At 43.8% G+C, this 27284-nt stretch overlaps 1 protein-coding gene across 1 annotated transcript; it reads right to left on the bottom strand.

Moving 5' to 3' along the window:
- Positions 1–351: 351 nt before the first annotated feature.
- On the bottom strand, positions 352–27284 carry xylb (xylulokinase homolog (H. influenzae)). Its single transcript, XM_061713210.1, has 19 exons — positions 27194–27284; positions 25984–26066; positions 25831–25900; positions 25662–25742; positions 25406–25492; positions 21291–21419; positions 21147–21212; positions 19789–19861; positions 19591–19709; positions 17112–17193; positions 15289–15329; positions 14465–14580; positions 8596–8711; positions 8440–8513; positions 7971–8067; positions 7328–7386; positions 5273–5360; positions 2426–2520; positions 352–929 (listed from the first exon to the last, which is right to left on the bottom strand). The coding sequence occupies exons 1-19, from the start codon at positions 27248–27250 to the stop codon at positions 861–863; spliced, it is 1602 nt and encodes a 533-aa protein (XP_061569194.1). The 5' UTR covers positions 27251–27284; the 3' UTR covers positions 352–860.

Here is a 27284-nt window from a genome sequence, read left to right as displayed (position 1 = left end):
GTCCGACACCCAGCTCAGAGCCGATGTTTTCTTTTTTTATTTGTTTTAGCTGTTTTTGCACATTTCTTGTTAGGATGAGCGGTTTTTAATGGATAATTATCTTCATTATCATATTCAAACATATATTTGAGGGAGGAGACGGGGTAGAGTGTTGTGCTCCTGCATGCGCGCTCAAATCCACGCTGATTGGGATGTACAGAGAAACCTGCGTGGATTTGGGCGAACGCACAGCTTTGTACATATGAATTTTTGCGTTCTTGTTAATTCCACGCACGGATTCAAGTTGAAATCCACGCACTCTTAGTACATGAGGCCCCAGGATTCCTTGTGAACAGAACATGAGCAGAAAACAAATTCCTGTTCCGTTTGATGGGGATATTCCGTTTGGCGTTTACATGACCCAATATTCTGGTTTTAAAAGGAGTAACCTAGGGGTCAAATTAGGGTTTTTAAAAACCCGAATATGAGCAAATTCAGGTTATTCAAAGGGGTTATTGGTGTTTACATGGCGTGCAAATTCGGGTTATATTCGGGTTTTAAAAGGGTTATTGACTGCATGGAAACACAGTCTCTGATTGGTCGGCGGCTGCTCAGGTGGACTGTGATTGGTCGACGGCTGCTCAGGTGGACTGTGATTGGTCGACGGCTGCTCAGGTGGACTGTGATTGGTTGGCTGCTGCTCAGGTGGACTGTGATTGGTTGGCGGCTGCTCAGGTGGACTGTGATTGGTTGGCGGCTGCTCAGGTGGACTGTGATTGGTCGGCGGCTGCTCAGGTGGACTGTGATTGGTCGGCGGCTGCTCAGGTGGACTGTGATTGGTCGACGGCTGCTCAGGTGGACTGTGATTGGTCGGCGGCTGCTCAGGTGCAGGTCTTCTGCAGGACCATCTCCTCCAGCTGGGCGAAGCGCTTCAGCATCCCTTCATACACCTGCAGAGGGAGAAGAGGTCTGATCATGTTTTCTGGAGTCTGAAATAAAAGAAACGCATTGCAAATAAAAGAAACGCTGCAAATAAAAACAAACGCCGCTGCAAATAAAAGAAACGCTGCAAATATAAAGAAACCCTGCTGCAAATAAAATAAACTCTGCAAATATAAAGAAACCCCGCTGCAAATAAAATAAATGCCGCTGCAAATAAAAACAAACGCTGCTGCAAATAAAATAAAAGCCGCTGCAAATAAAAAAAAACCACGCAAATAAAAAAGCCACAACGGAAGTGAATTACCGGGGACTATTTTTGCTGATGCACCAGTGTTTTTTACGTGAGAGGAGAAGAAGAAGACGAGGAGGACGTAAGTGAAAAAGAAGAAATAAGAAGAGCGAGGAATAAGAAGAACAACGAACGAGAAAATAAGTGAAAAGGTTAGTGTTCAACGTCGCTACGTGTCATTTTTAATGTGCAACACTGGTGCATCGGCAAAAATAGTCCCCGGTAATTCACTGCCGTTGTGGCTTTTTTATTTGCGTCGTTTTTTTATTTTATTTGCAGCGGGTTTCTTTATATTTTCAGCGTGTATTTTATTTGCAAAGCGTTTATTTTATTTGCAGCGGCGTTTGTTTCTGTTTGCAGCGTTTATTTTATTTTCAGCAATGGCGGGTCTCGGCCACCATACTGAAGCACACAGAAGCCACGCCCTCTTTCTTCTCCTGATACGACCATTTATCTTTTATCTCCACCTACAACGTTGCATCATTTACTGCACAAAATAATGACATATATACATGATAACCAAATTATCTATGACAGAAACTTTTGGCAACGCAGGAAAGCCGTCCAACTTCTTCTGTCATGTTCAAACCATGGCACGTGTGTGTGTGTGTGCAGGTGTGTGTGTGTGTGTGAGAGTGTGTGTGCAGGTGTGCGTGTGTGTGTGTGAGAGTGTGCATGTGTGTGTGTGCGTGCGTGCTTGCGTGCGTGCACACGCGCGCGCGAGTGTGTGTGTGTGTGTGTGTGAGAGAGTGTGTATGTGTGTGTGTGCGTGCGTGCGTGTGAGAGTGTGTATGTGTGCGTGCGTGTGTGCAGGTGTGTGTGTGTGAGAGTGTGTATGTGTGTGTGTGTGTCCGTGCGTGTGAGAGTTTGTATGTGTGTGTGTGTGCGTGCGTGTGTGCAGGTGTGTGTGTGAGAGTGTGTATGTGTGTGTGTGTGCGTGCGTGCGCGTGCGTGCGTGCGCGAGTGTGTGTGTGTGTTTGTGTGTGCGTGTGTGTGCGTGCGTGCGTGCGTGCGTGTGTGAGTGTGTATGTGTGTGTGTATGTGTGTATGTGTGTGTGCGTGCGTGTGTGTGTATGTGTGTGTATGTGTGTGTGTGTGTGTGTGTGTGTATGTGTGTGTATGTGTGTGTGCGTGCGTGTGTGTGTGCGTGTGAGAGTGTGTGTGTGCGTGCGTGTGTGTGTGAGGGTGTGCGTGAGGAGAAGGCCAGGAACGTACCTGCTGGGCCGTGGGGTGGGGCGTGGCCACCAGCTGGGGTTCTGGAGCGTTTTTCACCACGTCAGAGAAAGACAGTCCAGATTCTGCCAGTACACCTGAAAACACATCAACCAATCACCTCTCTGCACCACTAACTAGTGACTAGTTACTAGTCCCACAGTTCTCACAGAGAAGGAGAACCTAGAACCTAGAGAACCTCTAGTTAGTGTTTAGTAAACCTCTAGTTAGTGATAGTAAACCTCTAGTTAGTGTTAGTAAACCTCTAGTTAGTGATAGTAAACCTCTAGTTAGTGATAGTAAACCTCTAGTTAGTGATAGTAAACCTCTAGTTGGTGTTAGTAAACCTCTAGTTGGTGTTAGTAAACCTCTAGTTAGTGTTAGTAAACCTCTAGTTAGTGTTAGTAAACCTCTAGTTAGTGTTAGTAAACCTCTAGTTAGTGTTTAGTAAACCTCTAGTTAGTGTTAATAAACCTCTAGTTAGTGTTAGTAAACCTCTAGTTAGTGTTAGTAAACCTCTAGTTAGTGTTAGTAAACCTCTAGTTAGTGTTAATAAACCTCTAGTTAGTGATAGTAAACCTCTAGTTAGTGATAGTAAACCTCTAGTTAGTGTTAGTAAACCTCTAGTTAGTGATAGTAAACCTCTAGTTAGTGTTTAGTAAACCTCTAGTTAGTGTTAGTAAACCTCTAGTTAGTGTTAGTAAACCTCTAGTTAGTGATAGTAAACCTCTAGTTAGTGTTTAGTAAACCTCTAGTTAGTGTTTAGTAAACCTCTAGTTAGTGTTAGTAAACCTCTAGTTAGTGTTTAGTAAACCTCTAGTTAGTGATAGTAAACCTCTAGTTAGTGTTAGTAAACCTCTAGTTAGTGTTAGTAAACCTCTAGTTAGTGTTAGTAAACCTGTAGTTAGTGTTTAGTAAACCTCTAGTTAGTGTTTAGTAAACCTCTAGTTAGTGTTTAGTAAACCTCTAGTTAGTGTTTAGTAAACCTCTAGTTAGTGTTAGTAAACCTCTAGTTAGTGTTAGTAAACCCCAAGTTAGTGTCAGTTAACCTCTAGTTAGTGTTTAGTAAACCTCTAGTTAGTGTTTAGTAAACCTCTAGTTAGTGTTAGTAAACATCTAGTTAGTGTTAGTAAACCTCTAGTTAGTGATAGTAAACCTCTAGTTAGTGTTAGTAAACCTCTAGTTAGTGTTAGTCAACCTCTAGTTAGTGTTAGTAAACCTCTAATTAGTGTTAGTAAACCTCTAGTTAGTGTAAGTAAACCTCTAGTTAGTGTTAGTAAACCTCTAGTTAGTGTTTATAACCTCTAGTTAGTGTTAGTAAACTCTAGTTAGTGTTTAGTAAACCTCTAGTTAGTGTTAGTAAACTCTAGTTAGTGTTAGTAAACCTCTAGTTAGTGTAAACTATAGTGTGTTAGAGTCAGTAGTCAGAGGTGCAGCTATAGAACAAGACTCCATTCTCCTCTTCCCTTCTTCACTTCTCCTCTTCCATTTTTTTATTTATAATAAATATCTCATAGCCATCTTTTTTTGTCCATCGTACTTGTAGTTTCTTGTGCTGGCCCCTTTTTTCTCTTTTGTGTATGTTTGCAGGCCGGAGCTTCAGGAGCTGCATGCTGACCTGCAGCCCCCCCCCCCCCCCCCTCTGATCATCCCACTGCTGCTTCCACCTGCCTGTGTCTGCTGTGTGCTTGCTGACATCCTGACCTGCCCCCCCTCCTTTCTCTGTTCTTCATTCTCTCTGTCTGTTCTCTCTTTTCCTGCTCTGCCCAGCTGGTCTTCAGCAGGAGGGTCCCCCCTTATGACCCAGGTCCTGGTCCAGGTCCCCCCTTATGACCCAGGTCCTGGTCCAGGTTTCTACCCCCTTATGATCCAGGTCCTGGTCCAGGTTTCTACCCCCTTATGATCCAGGTCCTGGTCCAGGTTTCTACCCCCCTTATGATCCTGGTCCTGGTCCAGGTTTCTACCCCCCTTATGATCCAGGTCCTGGTCCAGGTTTCTACCCCCCTTATGATCCAGGTCCAGGTCCAGGTTTCCACCCCCTTATGATCCTGGTCCTGGTCCAGGTTTCTACCCCCCTTATGATCCAGGTCCTGGTCCAGGTTTCTACCCCCCTTATGATCCTGGTCCTGGTCCAGGTTTCTTCCTCCTAAAGGGGAGTTTTTCTTGCCACTGTTTGGTTTAAGGTTTTTCTCCCACTATGGGAGTTTTTACCTGCCATTGTTTATGTAATAATTGCTCAGGGGTTGTTCTGGTCTCTGGAAAGATCCTAGAGACAACTTCTGTTGTAATAGATGCTATATCCTCGGCAGTGTCTGCATCACTAACCAGTGAGTAAGGATGTGGTTAACTAGTCTGTCCCTCGATCTTCGTACCCCGGGTTAGTGTCCAAACACACTTCTGGTTTCTGTCCCGCTAACACACTCCAGACAGGTCTGTGGTTGGGGCAGATGGCACTGGCACTGCCCCCCTCTGAAACGTTGGGGGAGCAAAATCGCAAACTGGACATGATTCTAAATAGAATCGCAGGCTAGCTGCGGTTTTGGAACTCATTGGCAGGATGGAAAAGACCTTCGGCTGTTTGGAGTCGCCATGGAGACGAACCAGAGAGACTTAAGGCTGACGGAAAATACTAGAGTCGGCGTGAGCCAAATACAATTGTTGATATTCCAATCGGACCTTGGCAGATGTGGCCCTGGCAGGCTGGTCTTATGGTCTTATGGTGTTTGTTCTCCTTGGACAGGAATGAAATGTGGTTGTGTCAGGATGCTGGCTCAGTGACGGATAAACGGTCTCAGGTAGTATTCTGCAGTAGAGTTGGTAGGTCTGGTACTGGGTACTGGGGGGGGTTACCGTGCAGAGCTCTGTAGGCACAGCCCAGGCAGGCGGAGTCGGCCAAGTCCAGGGTGTAAACCGGAGCGTTGAACACGTCCGACAGGACCTGGCGGCAGGGAGGACGACCATTAATAGGATCATGACTTTAAAGACACATCTTCTCATTCAACACATGTGCATACAAGCACACGCACGCACGCACGCACGCACGCACGCACGCACGCACGCACACACACACACACACACACACACACACACACACACACACACACACACACACACACACACACACACACACACACACACACACACACACACACACACACACACACACACACACACACACACACACACACACACACACACACACACACACACACACACACACACACACACACACACACACACACACACACACACACACACACACACACACACAGTAAAGTGATGTTATGTGTTCAACTTTGGGGTAACTACAGAAGACTATACCACGGTCTGTGTGAATACTCCATTCTGATTGGCTGGCAGGTGGAGGTTAAAAGTGATAATCTACACCTAGAAAACAAGTTCGGTCAAATTGCCTGATAACTTTAATATCATTACCCTGGATCCACTGCCAGGTGGTAACCACGGCAACGGAGATTCAGAGAAGAAGAGCCGGCTACCGCAGGACGGAGACATGAGTGATTTTGTCATTTCTTTTCATTTATTTGGTGAATTTAACAATTTTGATGACTGGGATGCAGAAGAGGAGAGAAAAGAAAATAGTAGAGCGGAGCTGAGTGGACTAGAATATCTCCCGTTGCTAAGTCGTATCTCTGGTTCATCGTAGTTACTGGAGAATCAACACTGTGTCCATTAAGGACCTTATGGGAGGGTAGTGATTGTTCCAGGTATTAGTCAGACCCTCAGGTGTTACTGTTAGAATCTACCAGGTTCCAACGGCTGCAGACGAGAGATTAAATAGCCGCTCAGCCGCTCAGCTGTGGCTTGTTATAAAACTAATGATTTACACTGAAAACACATTAAAGCATGAAAAACTGATTTAATATTTATGTTTTTTGGTAAGTGACCGTGGTATAAGCGTGATAATGACGAGGTGTACATTAACAGAAATATATGGACTTTGCGGATGCAAACCGTCCTCCGCTTCGCGTCGGTTCACGCCCCCGCGTCGTCCATATATTTCTGATAATGTACACCTCGTCTGGCATTATCCCTTACGTACAGTATCAGGGCCATGCAGGAGAAAAAATATTTGAGAGGGGAAGATTTTTTTTATTGTGCACTTCGAGAAAAAAGTCGAAATGTCGAGAAAAAGTCGGAATGTCGAGATTAATGTTGAAATACAATTTCAAGAATAAAGTCGAAATTTCGCCTTTTTTCTCGACATTTCGACTTTTTTCTTGAAATTGTACTTCAACATTAATCTCGACATGTCGACTTTTTTCTTCAGACTGACGTTTTTCTCAGCATTAAGTGCATAATGAAAAAAAAAAATCTTCCTCCTATAAAATATTATTTTTATTTTTCTCCTGCCTGGTCCTAATACTCTTCCGTAGGGTGACAGCACTTTTATTCACTTTTAAATTTCATGCGTTTATTTTTTCTGCCTGTTTTTATCTTTTATTTCTTACATTTTTCCCACATCAGACATGTATTTATTTGTCTAAACTACATCATTTCTGTCTTCACTTCGCACATTCCTGTAGAGCTAACATGTCTGAAGGACAGTTTGACAGAGCCCAGGAACAACTTCACATCACATCTGTGTCAGCACTTTCTCCACACAAACCCCATGTTTATGATCAATTCTTTCATTTTTAGCTCCAACCGTCCAGCAGACCTCACAGATATCTAATGATCTTGTGACCTGATCTGGCATCTTTGCCTCTGATTTATTTAAAAATGTTTTTCTTTGTGTCGTGTGAAGTCCAGACAGATGAAACAGCAAACTCAAATGAAAATAGTTCCAACCACACCTTCAAAGTACTTCACTAATCATGAAAACCACCAATCAGAGTGTGAAGTCTGATGAAAAACCACCACGAATGCTGAAGATGGAGGACTGACCTGCAGGATCTCTTTATTGGACGAAGCTCCTCCAGTCGCTAAAACCCTGGTTCCTGGAACTAAAGACAGACTCGGTGACTGAGTTTCCTGAATCTTCATAAAACGTCTGCAACATGTTTGGTGAAAAAAGCACAGAGCTGCAGCACAACAGCTCCCTGGACAACATTTCAGTTCTGTTGAAAGCAGCAGGTTTTAGGAGAGGAGTCAGACGTTAACCCGACCCCCTCTCAGCAGGGTGGGGCTTATCGGTGCCTTGTAGCTTTCTGTTTCCAGGGTAAGTGTGAAGGAAAGTTCCCTCGGTCTTAGAGCAGAGACGTTAAGCAGAGTTGTAAATCAGAATCATGGAACAAAGTCATGGGACCCAGAACATGGGTCTCTTTCCAGAGACAAAGGTCTGTGCTCAGACTCCTTCCTTCACTGTTACTCTGTAATGTCTGGCAACAGGCTGGCACGCATGGATAACAGTTAGTTATTATGTTCCTGATAAGTCAGGTGGTGCCTCGTTTTGATTCATTCATTTTGATCATCCATTTTGATAAGTAATCTTCTTTATTAATTATTAATAACAATCGTAAGACGATTATTAAGTGTTAGAACAAAGTTGTAGACCAGAGTAGTAGTACAGGCTGCAGCATCCTCTTACTGATGGAATATCCGAGCCGCTCGGCATGAAGCCTCCTGGACAGGAACTGACCCTCCACCACAGCCCGGACCTCCACCTGAGGGCTCCACGAGGACACCTGGGGGACACAGGTGAGCCAGGTGAGCCAGGTGAGCCAGGCATATATGCCAGGCAGTAACAAGTACACAGGTGAGGCAGGAGTGACAGGTATACAGGTGAGGCAGGAGTGTGAGGTGAGACAGGTGTAACATGTACACAGGTGAGGCAGGAGTGACAGGTATACAGGTGAGGCAGGAGTGTGAGGTGAGACAGGTGTAACATGTACACAGGTGAGGCAGGAGTGTGAGGTGAGACAGGTGTAACATGTACACAGGTGAGGCAGGAGTGACAGGTAGGCAGGTATACATGTCAGGCAGGAACACAGGTGAAGCAGACTCAGGACAAAATCATCTTGAAATGGTTCATTTGGAGTGAAAAAACAAGAACAGACCTTATTGTTGTGGCAGTCGAAGCGGTGAACGCCAACCGCAGGAGGAGTTATCTCTATGGTGTCAAAATAAAATCCTGGAAACACAGATCACAGCAGTCAGTCAGAAAAGGGAAGGAGGTAGGAGAGGATCCAAGGAAAGAAGGAAGGCGGTTTCACCGATGTTTCCACCATTCCCGAGCGCCGTGTCTCTGAGAGCAGCAGAAAAAACGTCCCATGATCGTCCAGCACACTCGTCCCTGATCCGTTTCCTGGTCAGAGATCCGTTCTTGAAGCTGCGGAGGACATGATGTATGAAGGTTGACAGGACTGCAACAAATCAGTCTGAAATCAGTTGATTTTATCACGCACTTTACTTTGAAAGGTGCTGGAATAATGACATTTGTAGCTTTGTGAATTAAGGTAATCGGTCATTTTAGGGTTGAGTTTCTCTTTAACAATATAACCAGCTGTTGACCCTCTCTTTGGTAAAAGAGCGCAAAAACATCTCCGCAACCCCTTCTCTTCCTGTTTAGACGTCATGCCAACAGGTTTCTTCAAAAAATGTCTCAAAGATTTTGGAGTCAGACCTTTTACTGATCATAAGCTTGTCTTTAATGTCAGGTGCGTTTTCAGAGCCACTAAAAACAGCTGTAATTAAACCTCTGCTGAAAAACAATCTTGACAAGACACAAATGAACATCTACAGGATCTCAAATCTCCCATTTTTAAGTAAGATCATTGAAAAAGCGGTCTTTCATCAGCTAAATAACGTTTTAACCTGAAACAGCTGCTATGCTGCCTTCCAGTCAGGTTTTAGACAGCACCACAGCACTGAGACACAACGACCAATGTGTTTAATGACTGATGTCCGAATACAGACGGGGGAAACATGTCTGTCTTAGTTTCACTGGATCTCAGAGCTGCATGTTATACAGTTGACCACAATATTTGACTAAAGCCACCGGAGAACTGGGCGGGTCTTACATACATACTTGGAGAACAGGAAGTACTTTGTGTCAATAGGTAACTTTACATCTGAGCAGACAAGAATCACACGTGGTTCCATCACAACATCACAAGGTTCCATCCTGGGACCTCTTCTGTTTAACATCTACATGCTCCCACTGGCACAGATTATGAAGAACAACAACATAAACTACCATAGCTATGCAGATGACACGCAGATATATATTACAATGTCACCAGGAGACCAAAGCCCTGTACAGGCTCTTGGTTAATGCATTGAGGAGATTCATGACTGGATGTGCCACAACTTTCTCCAGCTAAACAACAACAGAACTGAGGTAAATGTCTTTGGATCCAAAGAGAAGCGATTACAGGTCACCACAGAGCTTCAATCACCTAAAAACCACCAACCAGCCAGAAATGTGGGTGTAGTGAGGGATTTTTCATCACTTCCCAGAATCAGAACCAGACATGGAGAAGCTGCATTCAGTTTCTATGATCCACATGTCTGGAACAAACTCCCAGAAACCGTCAGATCAGCTGAAACAAACACTCAGTTCATTTTAAATAATTTTCAATTAAATTCAATTTTATTTATATAGCGTCTATTACAACAGAAGTTGGCAATCTAGGCACTTTCCAGACCCAGAACATGAAACATGCATGACGGGGGTCCTGAGGACCAGGGTTGAAGACCCCTGCTCTAGAGCAGTGGACTTCAACCCTGGTCCTCCAGATCTACTGCCCTGCATGTTCTAGATGTTTCCCTGCTTTCAGCACACCGTGGTTCAAGGAGCTGTGCCAACAACAGAACTGTCCAGACCTTGATAACAAGCTAATGAGCACCGTTAGTTAGAATCAGGTGCTGATGCCGGGAAACATCCAAAACATGGGGGACAGCAGATCTTGAGGACCAGGGTTGGTGACCACTGCTCTAGAATATCCATATGTAGATTTGGAGGGCGGGCGTTCTGCTATCAGGAACCGTTACTATGGAACCAACTTCCAATCTGGGTTAAGGAGGCTGACACCACCTCCACCTTTAAAACTAAACTAAAAACCTTTCTGTTTAGTAAAGCCTATAGTTAGTGTTTAGTAAACCTCTAGCTGGTGTTGGTAAATCTATAGTTAGTGTTAGTAAACCTCTAGTTAGTGTTAGTAAACCTCTAGTTAGTGTTAGTAAACCTCTAGTTAGTGTTTAGTAAACCTCTAGTTAGTGTTAGTAAACCTCTAGTTAGTGTTTAGTTAACCTCTAGTTAGTGTTTAGTTAACCTCTAGTTAGTGTTAGTAAACCTCTAGTTAGTGTTTAGTTAACCTCTAGTTAGTGTTAGTTAACCTCTAGTTAGTGTTAGTAAACCTCTAGTTAGTGTTTAGTAAACCTCTACTTAGTGTTAGTAAACCTCTAGTTAGTGTTTAGTAAACCTCTAGTTAGTGTTAGTAAACCTCTAGTTAGTGTTAGTAAACCTCTAGTTAGTGTTAGTAAACCTCTAGTTAGTGTTTAGTAAACCTCTAGTTAGTGTTAGTAAACCTCTAGTTAGTGTTTAGTAAACCTCTAGTTAGTGTTAGTAAACCTCTAGTTAGTGTTAGTAAACCTCTAGTTAGTGTTTAGTAAACCTCTAGTTAGTGTTAGTAAACCTCTAGTTAGTGTTAGTAAACCTCTAGTTAGTGTTAGTAAACCTCTAGTTAGTGTTTAGTAAAGCTCTAGTTAGTGTTAGTAAACCTCTAGTTAGTGTTTAGTAAACCTCTAGTTAGTGTTAGTAAACCTCTAGTTAGTGTTAGTAAACCTCTAGTTAGTGTTTAGTAAACCTCTAGTTAGTGTTAGTAAACCTCTAGTTAGTGTTTAGTAAACCTCTAGTTAGTGTTTAGTAAACCTCTAGTTAGTGTTAGTAAACCTCTAGTTAGTGTTTAGTAAACCTCTAGTTAGTGTTAGTAAACCTCTAGTTAGTGTTAGTAAACCTCTAGTTAGTGTTTAGTAAACCTCTAGTTAGTGTTAGTAAACCTCTAGTTAGTGTTAGTAAACCTCTAGTTAGTGTTAGTAAACCTCTAGTTAGTGTTAGTAAACCTCTAGTTAGTGTTAGTAAACCTCTAGTTAGTGTTTAGTAAACCTCTAGTTAGTGTTTAGTAAACCTCTAGTTAGTGTTAGTAAACCTCTAGTTAGTGTTAGTAAACCTCTAGTTAGTGTTAGTAAACCTCTAGTTAGTGTTAGTAAACCTCTAGTTAGTGTTTAGTAAACCTCTAGTTAGTGTTAGTAAACCTCTAGTTAGTGTTTAGTAAATCTCTAGTTCAGGGGTCACCAATCCTGGTCCTCGAGGGCCGGTGTCCTGCATGTTTTAGATGTTTCCCTGCTTTAACACACCTGATTCTAATTAATCATGGTCATCAGCTTGTCATCCAGGGCTGCACAATTCTGTTAATGACACAGTCACTTGTATCATGGTGCAATGAAGCAGAGAAACATCTAAAACCTGCAGGGACACCGGCCCTCGAGGACCAGGATTGGTGACCCCTGCTCTAGTTAGTGTTTAGTAAACCTCTAGTTAGTGTTAGTAAACCTCTAGTTAGTGTTTAGTAAACCTCTAGTTAGTGTTAGCAAACCTCTAGTTAGTGTTAGTAAACCTCTAGTTAGTGTTAGTAAACCTCTAGTTAGTGTTAGTAAACCTCTAGTTAGTGTTAGTAAACCTCTAGTTAGTGTTTAGTAAACCTCTAGTTAGTGTTAGTAAACCTCTAGTTAGTGTTTAGTAAACCTCTAGTTAGTGTTAGTAAACCTCTAGTTAGTGTTAGTAAACCTCTAGTTAGTGTTAGTAAACCTCTAGTTAGTGTTAGTAAACCTCTAGTTAGTGTTTAGTAAACCTCTAGTTAGTGTTAGTAAACCTCTAGTTAGTGTTAGTAAACCTCTAGTTAGTGTTTAGTAAACCTCTAGTTAGTGTTAGTAAACCTCTAGTTAGTGTTTAGTAAATCTCTAGTTCAGGGGTCACCAATCCTGGTCCTCGAGGGCCGGTGTCCTGCATGTTTTAGATGTTTCCCTGCTTTAACACACCTGATTCTAATTAATCATGGTCATCAGCTTGTCATCCAGGGCTGCACAATTCTGTTAATGACACAGTCACTTGTATCATGGTGCAATGAAGCAGGGAAACATCTAAAACCTGCAGGGACACCGGCCCTCGAGGACCAGGATTGGTGACCCCTGCTCTAGTTAGTGTTTAGTAAACCTCTAGTTAGTGTTTAGTAAACCTCTAGTTAGTGTTTAGTAAACCTCTAGTTAGTGTTTAGTAAACCTCTAGTTAGTGTTTAGTAAACCTCTAGTTAGTGTTAGTAAACCTCTAGTTAGTGTTAGTAAACCTCTAGTTAGTGTTAGTAAACCTCTAGTTAGTGTTAGTAAACCTCTAGTTAGTGTTAGTAAACCTCTAGTTAGTGTTTAGTAAACCTCTAGTTGGTGTTTAGTAAACCTCTAGTTAGTGTTAGTAAACCTCTAGTTAGTGTTTAGTAAACCTCTAGTTAGTGTTAATAAACCTCTAGTTAGTGTTTAGTAAACCTCTAGTTAGTGTTAGTAAACCTCTAGTTAGTGTTTAGTAAACCTCTAGTTAGTGTTAATAAACCTCTAGTTAGTGTTTAGTAAACCTCTAGTTAGTGTTAGTAAACCTCTAGTTAGTGTTAGTAAACCTCTAGTTAGTGTTAGTAAACCTCTAGTTAGTGTTAGTAAACCTCTAGTTAGTGTTAGTAAACCTCTAGTTAGTGTTAGTAAACCTCTAGTTAGTGTTTAGTAAACCTCTAGTTGGTGTTTAGTAAATCTCTAGTTAGTGTTAGTAAACCTCTAGTTAGTGTTTAGTAAACCTCTAGTTAGTGTAACTAGTGTGTTTAGGGTCAGTAGTCGTAGCTGCAGCTGCAGGACCAGACTAGAGCAGCTGGTCTGAAACAGAGCTTCATCCTAGATATGCTGCTATAGAGCTACGCTGCTAAAGAGCTACGCTGCTATAGAGCTACGCTGCTATAGAGCTACGCTGCTATAGAACTACTATGCAGGGGGACACCACCATGACCCCCCCCCCCCCCACCACCACCTCAGTGTCTGCTGTTTACACCTGTTTCTATAGTGGTCTCTGTAGTCCACCAACTAACCAGGTATCAGAGTCATATGTACATAGAACCCTCAGTTCTCCAGGTAACAGATGCTTAATACTAATAAATCTGCTCTTTTGGACCTTTGAGAACATCGTCTCTCCTCCCTCTGTTCTTCATCCTCTCTTTCCTATCTCTCTTTTCCTGCTCTACCCGGCTGGTCTTCAGCAGGAGGGTCCCCCCTTATGATCCGTTGTTTATGTAATAACTGGTGGGGGTCATGTTCTGGTGTCTGGAGACCACCTAGAGACAAGCTGTGTTGTAATAGATGCTACATGGCCAATGGAAACTAGCTCTGGAGCTAAAATTGGGTGCATTTGCATTTTTAATTCTAAATGTATATGAATGTACACTGTCCCTTCCCAAATAAACAAATAAAACTGAATTGAATTGATAGAATGGTGGATGGATGGATGGATGGATGGATGGATGGATGGATGGATGGATGGATGGATGGATGGATGGATGGATGGATGGATGGATGGATGGATGGATGGAAGAATGATGGATGGATGGTGGATGGGTGATGGATGGATGAATGATGGATGGATGGATGATGGATGGATGGATGAATGGATGGATGGATGGTGGATGGACAGAAGAATGATGGATGGATGGATGGATGGAAGAATGATGGATGGATGGATGGAGGATGGATGGATGGATGGAGATGGATGGATGGATGATGGATGGATGATGTGGTGTAACCAGGATAACATGTTACAGCTCTAGTTGTTAGCTGTGCTGCTAATTAAAGACCAATGTTACCTGGACCGGATCACAGCACTCCCTCCCTGTTGGACTGAGGGGTAATAGTGCCTGTGTGTGTGTGTGTGTGTGAGTGTGAGTGTGTGTGTGTGTGAGTGTGTCTGCCTGTGTGCCTGTGTGTGTGTCTGCCTGTGTGCCTGTGTGTGTGTCTGTGTGTGTGTGTGTGTGTGTGTGTGCCTGTGCGTGTGTGTACCACAGTAGAGCCATGTACGCCTGCAGGTCCACTGGGTTGCAGAAGATGTGGCCCTCTAGAGCCGGCCGAGGCTCCTGGATCCACACAAACACCGTATCACTGGTGCCCAGACTCACCTGCAAACCACACACACACACACACACACACACACACACACACACACACACACACACACACACACACACACACACACACACACACACACACAGTGTCATCAGTGTGTTCCACACAGTGGAACACACTGATGACGGCAACAGACACTGATGCCCCTTTTACACTAGTATCACCTCAGCTCGGTTCTACCCGTTTTGCCCTTTTGCACTATGGGCTGAGACGGGTAGAGCCGCTCCAAGCCGATACTTTTTCTGTAACCATTCTGGCGAGGTTATTTGCGGGCTGAGCAGGGACTATTTCTGAGGTCATCACCCTCCACGCCACTGATTGGTCGGAGGGCGGGGCCGTCAGACGTTTGAATCAGGAAGCGGGAGTCAGCGCGAGGCGACTCGCGGCTCGCTGCAATTTCATTATAAAGCGCAAAACGTCTGTTTGGTGATCCAACTCTGAGGTGCAGATGTTCATAAACCTGGTGACTGACGAGAGAATTAAAAAAGCGATGTAGACGGGCTGTTTTACTCTCAGCCGCTCCATCTGATTTCTGATCAGCGCCGACATGAACAAAGCGGTTGCGCAATCGAGTACGTCACAGCAGCTTCACCACAACCTGCCCACTTCTCCCCTGGGGGGGGGGAAACAAACGGGTAGAGACGTGACGAGCCGAGTAAGTCCTAGTGCAAAAGTGCCATGAGAGTGAAGGACAGACTTACAGCCACGTCTCCCTGCTGGAGCCTCATTCCTGCCAGAGATGCTGTGGAACACACACACACACACACACACACACACACACACACACACACACACACACACACACACACACACACACACACACACACACACACACACACACACACACACACACACACACACACACACACACACACACACACACACACACACACACACACACACACACACACACACACACACACACAGAATCATATCAAAACTCCAGCTGACTGTGAAACACGTGTGTTGACCACGCCCGCTGTCACTGATGCAGGTCCTGGTCCAGACCAGAGCAGGTCCTGGTCCAGACCAGAGCAGGTCCTGGTCCTGGTCCAGACCAGAGCAGGTCCTGGTCCTGGTCCAGACCAGAGCAGGTCCTGGTCCAGACCAGAGCAGGTCCTGGTCCTGGTCCAGACCAGAGCAGGTCCTGGTCCAGCTTTTATAGCAGACACACAGTCGGGCTGTTATTATTACTTTACTTTACTACTTTAAGATAGTTACGGCCTTCGTTTGCTTCCAGGGGCCCAAACAAAAGTGGTAACAAGTGGCAGGTGTTTGTTTCATCAAAAACAAAGACACATCCGAGGAGCTGAGAGGGGGAAAAATCAATCATTCTCTCAGAGCCTGGCAGTTGTTTCACAAGGTTTGTGTTTTCAGCAGAGTCAGGAACCTTCAGGCTGCTAATGGAGCAGCTGTTCTAGTGATGTAGCAGGAGAGGTAGGTAGTGTAAACTCTAGTGTGTTAGAGTCAGTAGTCATAGTTGCAGCTACAGAACAAGACTATAATAGTTAGTCTCAAATATAGCTTGGTGGTAGATATGCTGCTATAGGCTTATGCTGCAGGGGGCACCGACATGATCCACTGGGCGGTGCCTCTCACCCTTCTTCTCCTCTCCTTTTCCCTTCCTCTCTTCTCCATTTTCATTTTTATTTATTATAAATATCTCATAGCTATCGCTTTGTCCATCGCTCCTGTAGTTTCTTGTGCCGGCCCCCCTTTTTTCTCCTTTCTGCATGTTTGCAGGCCAGAGCCTCGGGAGCTGCGTTCTGGCCTGCGGTCCTGGCCCCCCCCCCCACCTCTGGTCATCGCGCTGCTGCTTCCACCTGCCTGCTGTGCTGCTGACGACCCCGACCCTGCAATCTTGCCTTCGGCAGGAGGGTCCCCCCTTATGATCCTGGTCCTGGTCCAGGTTTCTTCCCTCCTAAAGGGGAGTTTTTCTTGCCACTGTTTGGCTTAAGGCTTTTCTCCCACTAAGGGAGTTTTTACCTGCCATTGTTTATATAATAATTGCTCGGGGGTTTATGTTTATATTTAGAATTATATTTATGTTTATGTTCATGTTCTGGATCTCTGGAAAGCGTCTAGAGATAACATCTGTTGTATTAGACGCTATATAAATAACATTGAATTGAATTGAAAAAAAAAATGGAATTGAGACATGAAGAACAGCTGCATGAATCCTGCTGGGAGGAAGTGAAGATGGAACATGCAGCATGCAGTGGAACAACAGCACCATCTAGTGTTCAGGCATATCACAGAATTTATATATATATATATATATATATATATATATATATATATATATATATATATATATATATATATATATATATATATATATATATATATATATATATATATATTATTAAATCAATTAGACCAGTTTGTGATAATTTGCGAATGAGGATCTCACTCCTGGTAGCTTCTAGATAATTCATGATAAAAAGAAACTTGTGATGATTACCGGTGAATCTGAAATGAACATTTGATTCATGAAACAACTCATTAAATCAACGTGTCCTACCTGGGTTGTCTCCAGTGAAAGCCACAACCATGCAGCTCTCAGAGAAACCGTATCGATGTACAAAGTAGGAGGACACAGGGCCCTGCAACAGGAGAAGACCAGTAAAAACCAGAACAGGCCAGTATGGACCAGCAGAGACGACCACAGACAACTGTCCACCAGTATGGACCAGCAGAGATGACCACAGACAACTGTCCACCAGTATGGACCAGCAGAGACGACCACAGACAACTGTCCACCAGTATGGACCAGCAGAGACGACCACAGACAACTGTGCACCAGTATGGACCAGCAGAGACGACCACAGACAACTGTCCACCAGTATGGACCAGCAGAGACGACCACAGACAGCTGTCCACCAGTATGGACCAGCAGAGACGACCACAGACAACTGTCCACCAGTATGGACCAGCAGAGACGACCACAGACAACTGTGCACCAGTATGGACCAGCAGAGACGACCACAGGCAACTGTCCACCAGTATGGACCAGCAGAGAAGACTGCATTCTGGATCAGCTGGAGCCTATTCAGCAAATTACTTGGACATCCTGCTAACAACACATTACAGTAATCTAGTCTAGAAGATACAAACACATGAACTAGCTTTTCTGCATCACTCTGTGAGAGGATTTTCCTAATCTTTGCAATATTATGGAGATGGAAAAACGCTATTTTACAAACCTGATTAACATATGGTTTAAACAACAAATCCTGATCGAAAACAACACCAAGGTTTCTCACAGTTGCACTGGAAGCCATCGCCACACCATCTAATCCCTTCCTAAAGCTACTTTCACATAGAACGCGGCACACCGCCAGGGTGGCGCAGACTCGGCGCAGAGCAGCGCGCATATTCTTTGCAAGTTGCTTGGCGACCGAAAAAAAGTTTTTCCGGTCTGGCGCCGTTTTCCCATTCATTGTGTATGTGCTGCCGCTGCGCAAGGGCGCAGGGCTTTGCACCGAGGTCGGCGGCGCGCAACAGGGCGCACGCCGCCGGGTTGCCAGCTTGGGCCATCTTGCAGCAAGAGCGCAAGACGGCCCAAGCTGCCGCTGCGAATTGAACATTTTTTAATTTCACCATGCGCCCTGTGACGGCATCTCGGCGGTGTCCAATAGGAGAGAAGGTGCTGGAGGGAGAAAAGAAAAGTTGCAGGTTGTAGATCAGAGACGATCAACATGGAAGAAAGAATGGTCTTGGCTGTGAGTCTGTGTGAGGAGCTGGTTCCTGGTTCCAGGTCTTCTCTGTGAGTCTATGAGGAGCTGTGGGATGAGACTGCAGCCTATCGGGACATCAAAAAGGGACAAAAGTGGAGAGAAATCTCCCAGAATTTGGACATACCTGGTGTGTTTAAAAGTGGTAGAAATGTGATATTCTTTTCTATACTATACTTTCTATACTTTTAACAATAAAATGTTAATTTAAAATCAAATACAGCATTTCCATGCCTCATATCAGGATCAATTGAATCATTTATCAATATATGGTTATGAAACTTTTTTTCGGTCGCCAAGCAACTTGCAACAAATGTACGCGATGCGCGCAGGCACGCCCTGTTCTGCTCCCTGCTCTGCGCTGAGTCTGCGCCCACCCTGGCGGTGTGCGCGGCGCAAACTGCGTTCTAGGTGAAAACCGCTTTGCGCCGTCATGCGCCCTTGCTAATGGACACTAATCCCTTATCTGAGGTCCAGTAGAACCAGTATGGACACTAATCCTGAACCCTGACTGAAAGACTTCAAACAGATAATTTCTATACAAATAGTTACATAACTGGCAACTCTGGACCAGTATAGACCATATCCATGTCTCCTCCTCCTCCCATGGAGCTGCTGTGATACGTCAACGTATCACAGCACTTATTTTCATAAAGCGCCTTTCTACAAAGAAATGTACGTTTTACGTCTCATTTATTCATTCACACACGCACTAATATACTTGGGAAACGGTTAGGCACCAAATATAATATATTTAATTTTCTCAGATGGCAAAAATAAGAACTTTATTGATCCCACATAGGAGTAATTCATGTTATATCAGCTATAGAGAACAAGGTAGTGCCGAAAAACAATATATATCCCCCCTCACAAAAATAAGAAAAATAGAGAAACATATTTTCTCACCAACAAAACATATTTAAAATTTTTCAAGTAACAAAATAACATATTTGAACCATTTTTCAGACAACAAATAACATTCTTATTTTTATTAAATATATTATATTTGGTGCCTAACTGTTTCCGAAGTATATTAGTGCGTGTGTGAATGAATAAATGAGACGTAAAACGTACATTTCTTTGTAGAAAGGTGCTTTATGAAAATAAGTCCATTTACTTGTATTAGTTTACAGTGCAGTCTTGAACATCCAATATGGCGGCGACGTTGACGTATCGCAGCAGCTCCATGGGGCGGATACGTATATATGTCTATGCTATAGACCACCACATGGAACCTGCCGGACCAGTATAGAGCAGTATTCTCACCAGTACGGACGTGGAGGGCTGTGGAGCTCCCAGGAGTCGGTTCAGATGAGGAGCGGTGGCTTCCAGACACAGGTCAGACCAGTTTCTGCTCTTGATGTCCAGCAGATTCATCCCAGAACCTGAACAACCAGTCAGCCGGGGAGTTAATTAAAGCGGTGTTTTATCTGAGCAGAGAGCCAATCAGAGAACAGACGGTACCATCACTGTAGTCGATGGCTGCGTAAGAGCCCAGGAAGAGAGTGGCTGCAAAACTGCTGACCAAGGAGATCCTCTGAAAGCAAACACACATAAGTTCTGAGTGAAGGCCTTTACATGGGAAGTTTAATTCCTCTTTACTTCAGAATTAAAATTAAATCTGATTTAAAATGAGTAAAAATGACCATGTAAACACCTAATTCTGAATGAAAATGGCCATTCTGAATTAGACTTAATTCTGAAGTAAGTGTCTGGTTTATTCTGATTTTAAATCTGAATAGAATAATTCCAGATCATGTTTACACTCATTCCTCTTTAAATTAATTCCGGTCTTTCTTTCTGCTCGTTCCCTCGCCCGTCTGTCTCCATGATCTTATATTCCACTGGGCTGGTTTTCCAAACAAAGTTTCAAGATGCAGCAGCAGTAAACGCTGGTCAAGAGCAGAGACCATTTATTTAATAAATAGAAATCATTAAAAGAACAGATGGAAACAGGAAACATAAACATTGTGATCTTTTCAAAGTTGTAGCGGCTAAGTTAGTTTTTCTTCCGGTAGTTTAACTTCCGGTCCCCCCCCTATCCAATCAGAACCTTCCCAACCCCCAGACCTGGAGAGGAATTGGAGAAAGACCATCAAACGTGTTTTCCATGTAAACCTCAATTCAGAATTACTATTTCCATGTGAAGTCTAAGGAAAATAGTTTAATTCTGAATTATTTAATTCGGAATAATTAATTCTGAATTAAAAAACATCATGTACTGTATTTTCCGCACTATAAGGCTAAACCTAAAAGCCTTTAATTTTCTCAAAAACCGGCAGTGCGCCTTATAATGCAGTGCGCCTTATATATGATCATTACGGTAATTTCTGTTACTGTAGTCAGGGGGATTGTGGGTAATGTAGTCAGGGGGATTGTGGGTAATGTAGTTGGTGTCGCTGAAGTAACGGCACTAAAAACATCAGGAATCGTCACAGACGTTCAAAACAACAGCAGCGACGCTGACTCACATGATGGAGACTTTGACGAGACGGAGCAAAGTTGGTTTTTATTTTGTTAATAAAGTTTGACATACGGTACTTTTCTTCTTTTTTTTTTTTTGCATTTGCTGTAGGATTTTGTAGCATTTCCTGTAGCAGCTCCATCAGGTAGATACGTAACTCAACCCCAGCCACTATAGGACGGTATTTTACCAGATATTTAATGCGCCTTATAATGCGGTGCGCCTTATATGTGAATGGTGTTTTAAAAGAGGCCATTTATTGAAGGTGTGCCTTATAGTGCGGAAAATACGGTAACCGTGGCCAGTGACTGGACAAGACCCGTGTGGCTGCAGCCGACAGCGGGAACGTTGAGCTCACCTCCGTGTCCTGGAACTCGTCTGCTCGGCTCGCACGCAGTTTAGCTATCTGGTTTCCTGTGAAACGCTGCACACAAACACACACCAGACTTCTTTAGAGGTTCCGGGGAACAGTGCGTAGTCTTGAACAGGTGGATGGACGGACCTCGTAGGCTCTGGAGCCGGTGATCTCAGCCAGCCGCAGGGCGCCCCCCACCGCTGCCTGCAGGTCCTGGCACTGCCGCCCGCTGCTGGAATCCATCCACACGGGACTGTCCTGCACAGAGAAGCTGTCCTGGGGACACACGGTCCAGTAAGGATCTCCCACTTCTCCTAGGGCCCAGTCCTGTCTCCTCTCTACAACCTCCTACCAGTTTAGTTCACACGTCTGTGCTGAAGAGGACCAACTCTACTGGCTAGACTGGAAACAAGCTCATTGAAATGGTTTATTGTAGGCAGTACTCGAGTTGTAAAAAACAATCAGGGGGATGGTGGATTTTATCATATGGGGACAGATAATTTGTGCTGATTACAAATAATATAATATATTATAAATAATAGCAGTGACCAAAACACCTGCAGAAATACTGCAGGAATGACATAGCAGCAGTTAAATGCAGCCTTCTGTAAGCTTTAAATATCCACTGGGCTTACATCAAATACATCAAAACACAACAATAAAAAACACTTTTCTGAACTTATCAATATGACTCTGTCCTTCACAGGATAAGTAAAATGGATCACTGCAAAAACTCACAATCCTAACAAGAATATTTGTCTTATTTCTAGTTAAATGACCTCCTGTTGGCATCTGACTCTGGACATTTATCCATCCTCATACTCCTTGACATGACCGCAGCATTCGACACCATCTCACACTCCATCCTCCTCGACCGCCTAGCATCCATTGGCATATCTGACACACCCCTACACTGGTTCCACTCCTACTTCACCAACCGCACCCAGTTTATACAGTTAAAATCATTCTCATCCCATTCCTCTCCCCTCTCCTCTGGTGTTCCCCAGGGCTCTGTTCTCGGCCCCATTCTATTCATCATCTACCTCCTCCCACTTGGCTCAATATTCCGTAAATATAACATCAACTTTCATTGCTACGATGACGACACCCAGCTCTATATCTCCTCCAAACCCACCCCCACCCTCCCACCTCCCTCCCTCTGTGATTGTCTCCATGACATCAAAGACTGGTTCACCTCATCCCTCCTCAAATTAAACGGCAATAAAACAGAGTTAGCCCTCATTGGCACCAAAACCACACTCACCAAACAGCCCAGCTTCACACTCACCATCGACAACTCCTCAGTTTCCCCCTCCCCTCAGGTCAAGAGCCTGGGTGTCGTCCTCGACAGTACCCTCTCATTCCACACACAAATCAATAACACCATCCGGTCCGCCTACTTCCACCTCCGCAACATAAACCGCCTCCGCCCCTCACTCACCCCCAACAGCACTGCCATCCTGGTTCACTCTCTGGTCACCTCCCGTCTCCATTATTGCAACTCCCTTCTATTTGGTCTCCCCCACAAACTCCTCCATAAAATCCAGCTGGTCCAGAATGCTTCAGCCCGCATCATTACCAAAACCCCTGCCATCTCCCACATCACCCCCGTTCTCCACCAACTCCACTGGCTTCCCATCAAATACTGCATAGACTACAAAATCCTCATCAACACTTTCAATGCCATCCATAATCTTGCCCCCCCTTACCTGTCAGACCTCAACCATATCAACACTCCCACCCGGTCAATCAGGTCTGCCTCCTCCACCAACCTCACTGTTCCCCCAGCCCGCCTGTCTACCATGGGGGGTAGAGCTTTCAGCCGCTCTGCCCCTCGCCTCTGGAACAGCCTCCCCCCCGACATCAGGAACATGGACACTCTTCCCACCTTTAAATCACACCTCAAAACCCATCTATTTAGGCAGGCTAATGATTTATGATTTGGATTAGACTCTGCTGTCGATAATGTGTTAAATTTTTTATACTTGTTTTTTACTGTTGTAATTTGTATTTTATTGTTGTATGTCTTGCTCTGTCAGGCGACCTTGAGTGTCTTGAAAGGCGCCATACAAATAAAATGTATTATTATTATTATTATTAAAATGTCTCATTTTAGTAAAAAAAAATCTCATTACACTTAAAACAAGACTCATCACTGGAAAAAACAACAATTTTCACCTGTTTCAAGTAGATTTTCACTTGAAATAAGTAGAAAAATCTGCCAGTGGAACAAGATTTTTTTGCTTGTAATAAGAAGATAAATCTTGTCCCACTGGCAGATTTTTCTACTTATTTCAAGTGAAAATTTACTTGAAACAGCTTAAAATTATCAAATAAGTTATTTTTCTGGTGTTATTTATCTGGTGATGACTCTAAATGTTGAAATAGCAGTAAAACCACATTCATTGATGAAATGACATAAGGGATGGAAAGGGGGATGGCAGTTTTACAGGGGGATGATTTGGACCGTTTTTATTTCAGGGGGGGATGATTTGGACCGTTTTTATTTCAGGGGGGATGCCACCCCCCCTCATCTCCAGTACTGATTGTAGGGTGTGTGTGTGTACATAAAGGGCCAATCCCAATGTTCACCCTACTCACTACCAATTCACCCTCTAAATGAAGCCACAAGGGGTAGGGCCCTTGTCATCTTCCCTAGGGATTGGGACACCACTCGATGATTGAAAGTTACAGCGTAGGCGACGCACGCTGTACGGCGCGCGTCGCCGTGTACCCTTCACCGTAGGCTCTGCGTTGGTGTAACGTGGAACCATAAATCAGCCTTAATTCTGGCGAGATCTGAAAAAACTTCGCAACAACGAGCAAACGAGTGATTATGTACATTCACTGAGTGAATATTATGAAAGTAAAATATATATTTCTTGCTAGAAATGTAATCAAAACGCATTTTTATGCAGAAACTAACTCAAAATATTGATTTTATTCACTAAAAAATTAGAGATGTCCGCCATGTTTTTTGGTGTCATGGCCAGAATCGCGAAAGTCACGTGACTTGGACGCAAAACGAATAGGCAGAAAAATGTAACAGTCATACAATTCAAGCGCTATTATTGTAACCCCTCTACGTTTTTGCACTTTGGACCAACGTAGGCAGGTACGTTTTTATGTGAGACTGGGTTGGAAATTATACGTACATTTGTGAGTTTTCTTCTCCGTATCCTCTCGCTCTCTGGGGGTCGCCATTGTTGTTTGATTCATTCTGCAAATGATGACGTAAAGCATTCTGGGAAATTTTCTCTAGCCCTAGGTCAGCTAGTGAGCATCTGAAAACTCGCTGTGAAGGGTTAGATTCATAACCACTAGCCCTCGTTATGTCTACTACCCCTAGATGCAAAGAGGGATTGGGACACCACTACCCTCACGGGGACGCGCAAAATTTAGGGGTAGGGATGAAAAATAAGGAGAGGGGGGGATTGGGACTGGCCCATATAATCAGTACTGGAGTTGAGGGGGGATGAGGGGGGATGAGGGGGGGTGGCATCCCCCCTGAAATAAAAACGGTCCAAATCATCCCCCCTGTAAAACTGCCATCCTTCCTTTCCATCCCTTATATCATTTCATCAATGAATGTGGTTTTACTGCTATTTCAACATTTACAGTCATCACCAGAAAAATAACACCAGAAAAATAACTTATTTGACAATTTTCACCTGTTTCAAGTAGATTTTCACTTGAAATAAGTAGGAAAATCTGCCAGTGGAACAAGATTTATCTTCTTATTACAAGCAAAAAAATCTTGTTCCACTGGCAGATTTTTCTACTTATTTCAAGTGAAAATCTACTTGAAACAGGTGAAAATTGTTGTTTTTTCCAGTGATGAGTCTTGTTTTAAGTGTAATGAGATTTCTTTTTACTAAAATGAGACATTTTAAATAGAAATAAGACAAATATTCTTGTTAAGATTGTGAGTTTTTGCAGTGATCCATGTTACTTATCCTGTGAAGGACAGAGTCATATTGATAAGTTCAGAAAAGTGTTTTTTATTGTTGTGTTTTGATGTATTTGATGTAAGCCCAGTGGATATTTAAAGCTTACAGAAGGCTGCATTTAACTGCTGCTATGTCATTCCTGCAGTATTTCTGCAGGTGTTTTGGTCACTGCTATTATTTGTAATATATTATATTATTTGTAATCAGCACAAATTATCTGTCCCCATATGATCAAATCCACCATCCCCCTGATTGTTTTTTACAACTGGAGTACTGCACATCCTACCAGGAGAGGCTCCCTCACACACTCACCTGCAGCAGCTGGTGCAGACGGAGCTCCGGGTCCAGCTGGTCCAGCGTCTGGGATGCTCCTGTCCTCCAGAACACGCTGCCATGTTGCTGCGGGGACAAACCCAGGATTGGTATTAGTTTATACTTCAGAGTCTACCTTCAGATCTACTATACTCATAGATTTAGCAAGAAATCTGAGTTATCGTTTTACAGACTGACAAAAAATAAGCTTAAGAGACAAATGGATCGCTGCAATTCGCAGTTCTGGTTCCCTCACCTGGCCGCTGCCGGACACCGCTCTGATGCGAGAGAAGTCCAGTCCCGCCCCCTTCAGTTTGTCCAGCAGCAGGTCCAGAGCCTGAGGACAGACGGCAGCCAATCAGCAGCCAGAAACAGGGAGGAGGTCACATGAGTGTGCAGGTGCGTGTGCGGCGTGCGTGTCCCACCTTGACCCACATGAGCACAGGTGAGGTGACCGTCAGCCCGTCGGGGTGAATGTGAACCCCTCCCTGAGTCCTGCACACAAACGTAACAGCAAGTTACTTTCACAATAAGAGCCAGAGTTGGAGGCTTTCAAAATAAAAGCAGCAGAGCAATACCTGAAGTCGGGCAGCTCGGAGTCGAACTGCACGCTGTTCCGCTGCACCACGGCGAGGCCGGCATCGATGGCCACGGCCTTCAGCTTCAGCACCACACGCCCAGAGGAAAGATGGACACATGAACAACAGCAGGTTCACCAGCAGCACTCACAACCGGGGGGAACGCCATGAGAGGGGTTCTGTTTCAGTCCTGGTTCGTCTAAAAGAACTAATGGCACTTTTCTCAACTCATCTGAACTTGGACAAGTTTCTTTTCCATAACAATTCATCTGGAGCAGAAGTAGGAGGTTGTAGAAGCTGCTGTGACGTATTTGATTGTGTCTAAACGAAGAAGACAACACTAAAGATGTAGAACCTGTGATAATTGTGATAAAGCTCTTTATTTTCTGTAATGCAATTAAAAAAACAAAAATGTCCTACATTCTGGATTCATTACAAATCAACTGAAATATTTCAAGCCTTTTATTATTTTAATATTGCTGATTATGGCTTACAGTTTAAGATTAAGATTCCCAGAATATTCTAATTTTTTGAGATAGGATATTTGAGTTTTCTTAAGCTGTAAGCCATGATCAGCAATATTAAAATAATAAAAGGCTTGTAATATTTCAGTTGATTTGTAATGAATCCAGAATGTATGACATTTTTGTTTTTGTAATTGCATTACAGAAAATCACAATATTCAAATTTTCTGAGAGTCCTGTATATATATATTAATAAAATAAATATATATGATATATTAAAATATATATGATCTATATTATATATTAAAAATGCATGCATATACATATATATATATATATATATATATACATATATATATATATGCCTTAGGTTTTTACCAACATGGTATTAACCATTAATATATATTCAGACAAGTTAGAAAGTAAAGAAAGTTTTGGTGTCCACCCCCAGGGTTTAAGTGCCCCCCCGGCCCCCCCTGCAGTGACGGACCCGTGTGCGGGTCAGAGTCCGGGTGAGGGTTCGGACACAAACCCGCAACTCTCGGGCTCACACAAACGCAGAAAAACACGCACACACGCCTCCAGAGAGCAGGAAATAAACGGAAATAAACTGCAGCGATGCTGCCTGCGCGCCCGCCTCTGCGCCTGCGCAGTAAGGTCCGCGTTCCTTTCCGGGGGCACGCGCGCCGGGGGACAGCTGAGGGGGGGGACAGGTGAGGGGGAGGACAGGTGAGCAGCGGGGTTACCTGCTGCGTGCTGAAGTCCAGGCCCAGGTACAGAGGAGAGTCCGCAGCGGCGGCCATGGCGAGGACACTATACACAATCACACACACACAC

The sequence above is a fragment of the Cololabis saira genome, chromosome 22 (assembly GCF_033807715.1).
Source record: "Cololabis saira isolate AMF1-May2022 chromosome 22, fColSai1.1, whole genome shotgun sequence".
NCBI classification, from domain to species: domain Eukaryota; kingdom Metazoa; phylum Chordata; class Actinopteri; order Beloniformes; family Belonidae; genus Cololabis; species Cololabis saira.
Note: the sequence above shows the minus strand (reverse complement) of the source record. Positions and strands in the feature narration are given on the sequence as shown.

What these genes read in the sequence shown, in the direction of transcription:
- xylb (XM_061713210.1), bottom strand. Translation starts at nt 27,250, where the DNA reads ATGGCCGCCGCTGCGGACTCTCCTCTGTACCTGGGCCTGGACTTCAGC. An exon ending in ACGAGTTCCAGGACACGGAG is followed by an intron (nt 19,862 to 21,146) that starts GTGAGCTCAACG and finishes GTTTGCTTTCAG; the next exon opens with AGGATCTCCTTGGTCAGCAG. An exon ending in TGCCTACAGAGCTCTGCACG is followed by an intron (nt 2,521 to 5,272) that starts GTAACCCCCCCC and finishes ATGTGTTTTCAG; the next exon opens with GTGTACTGGCAGAATCTGGA.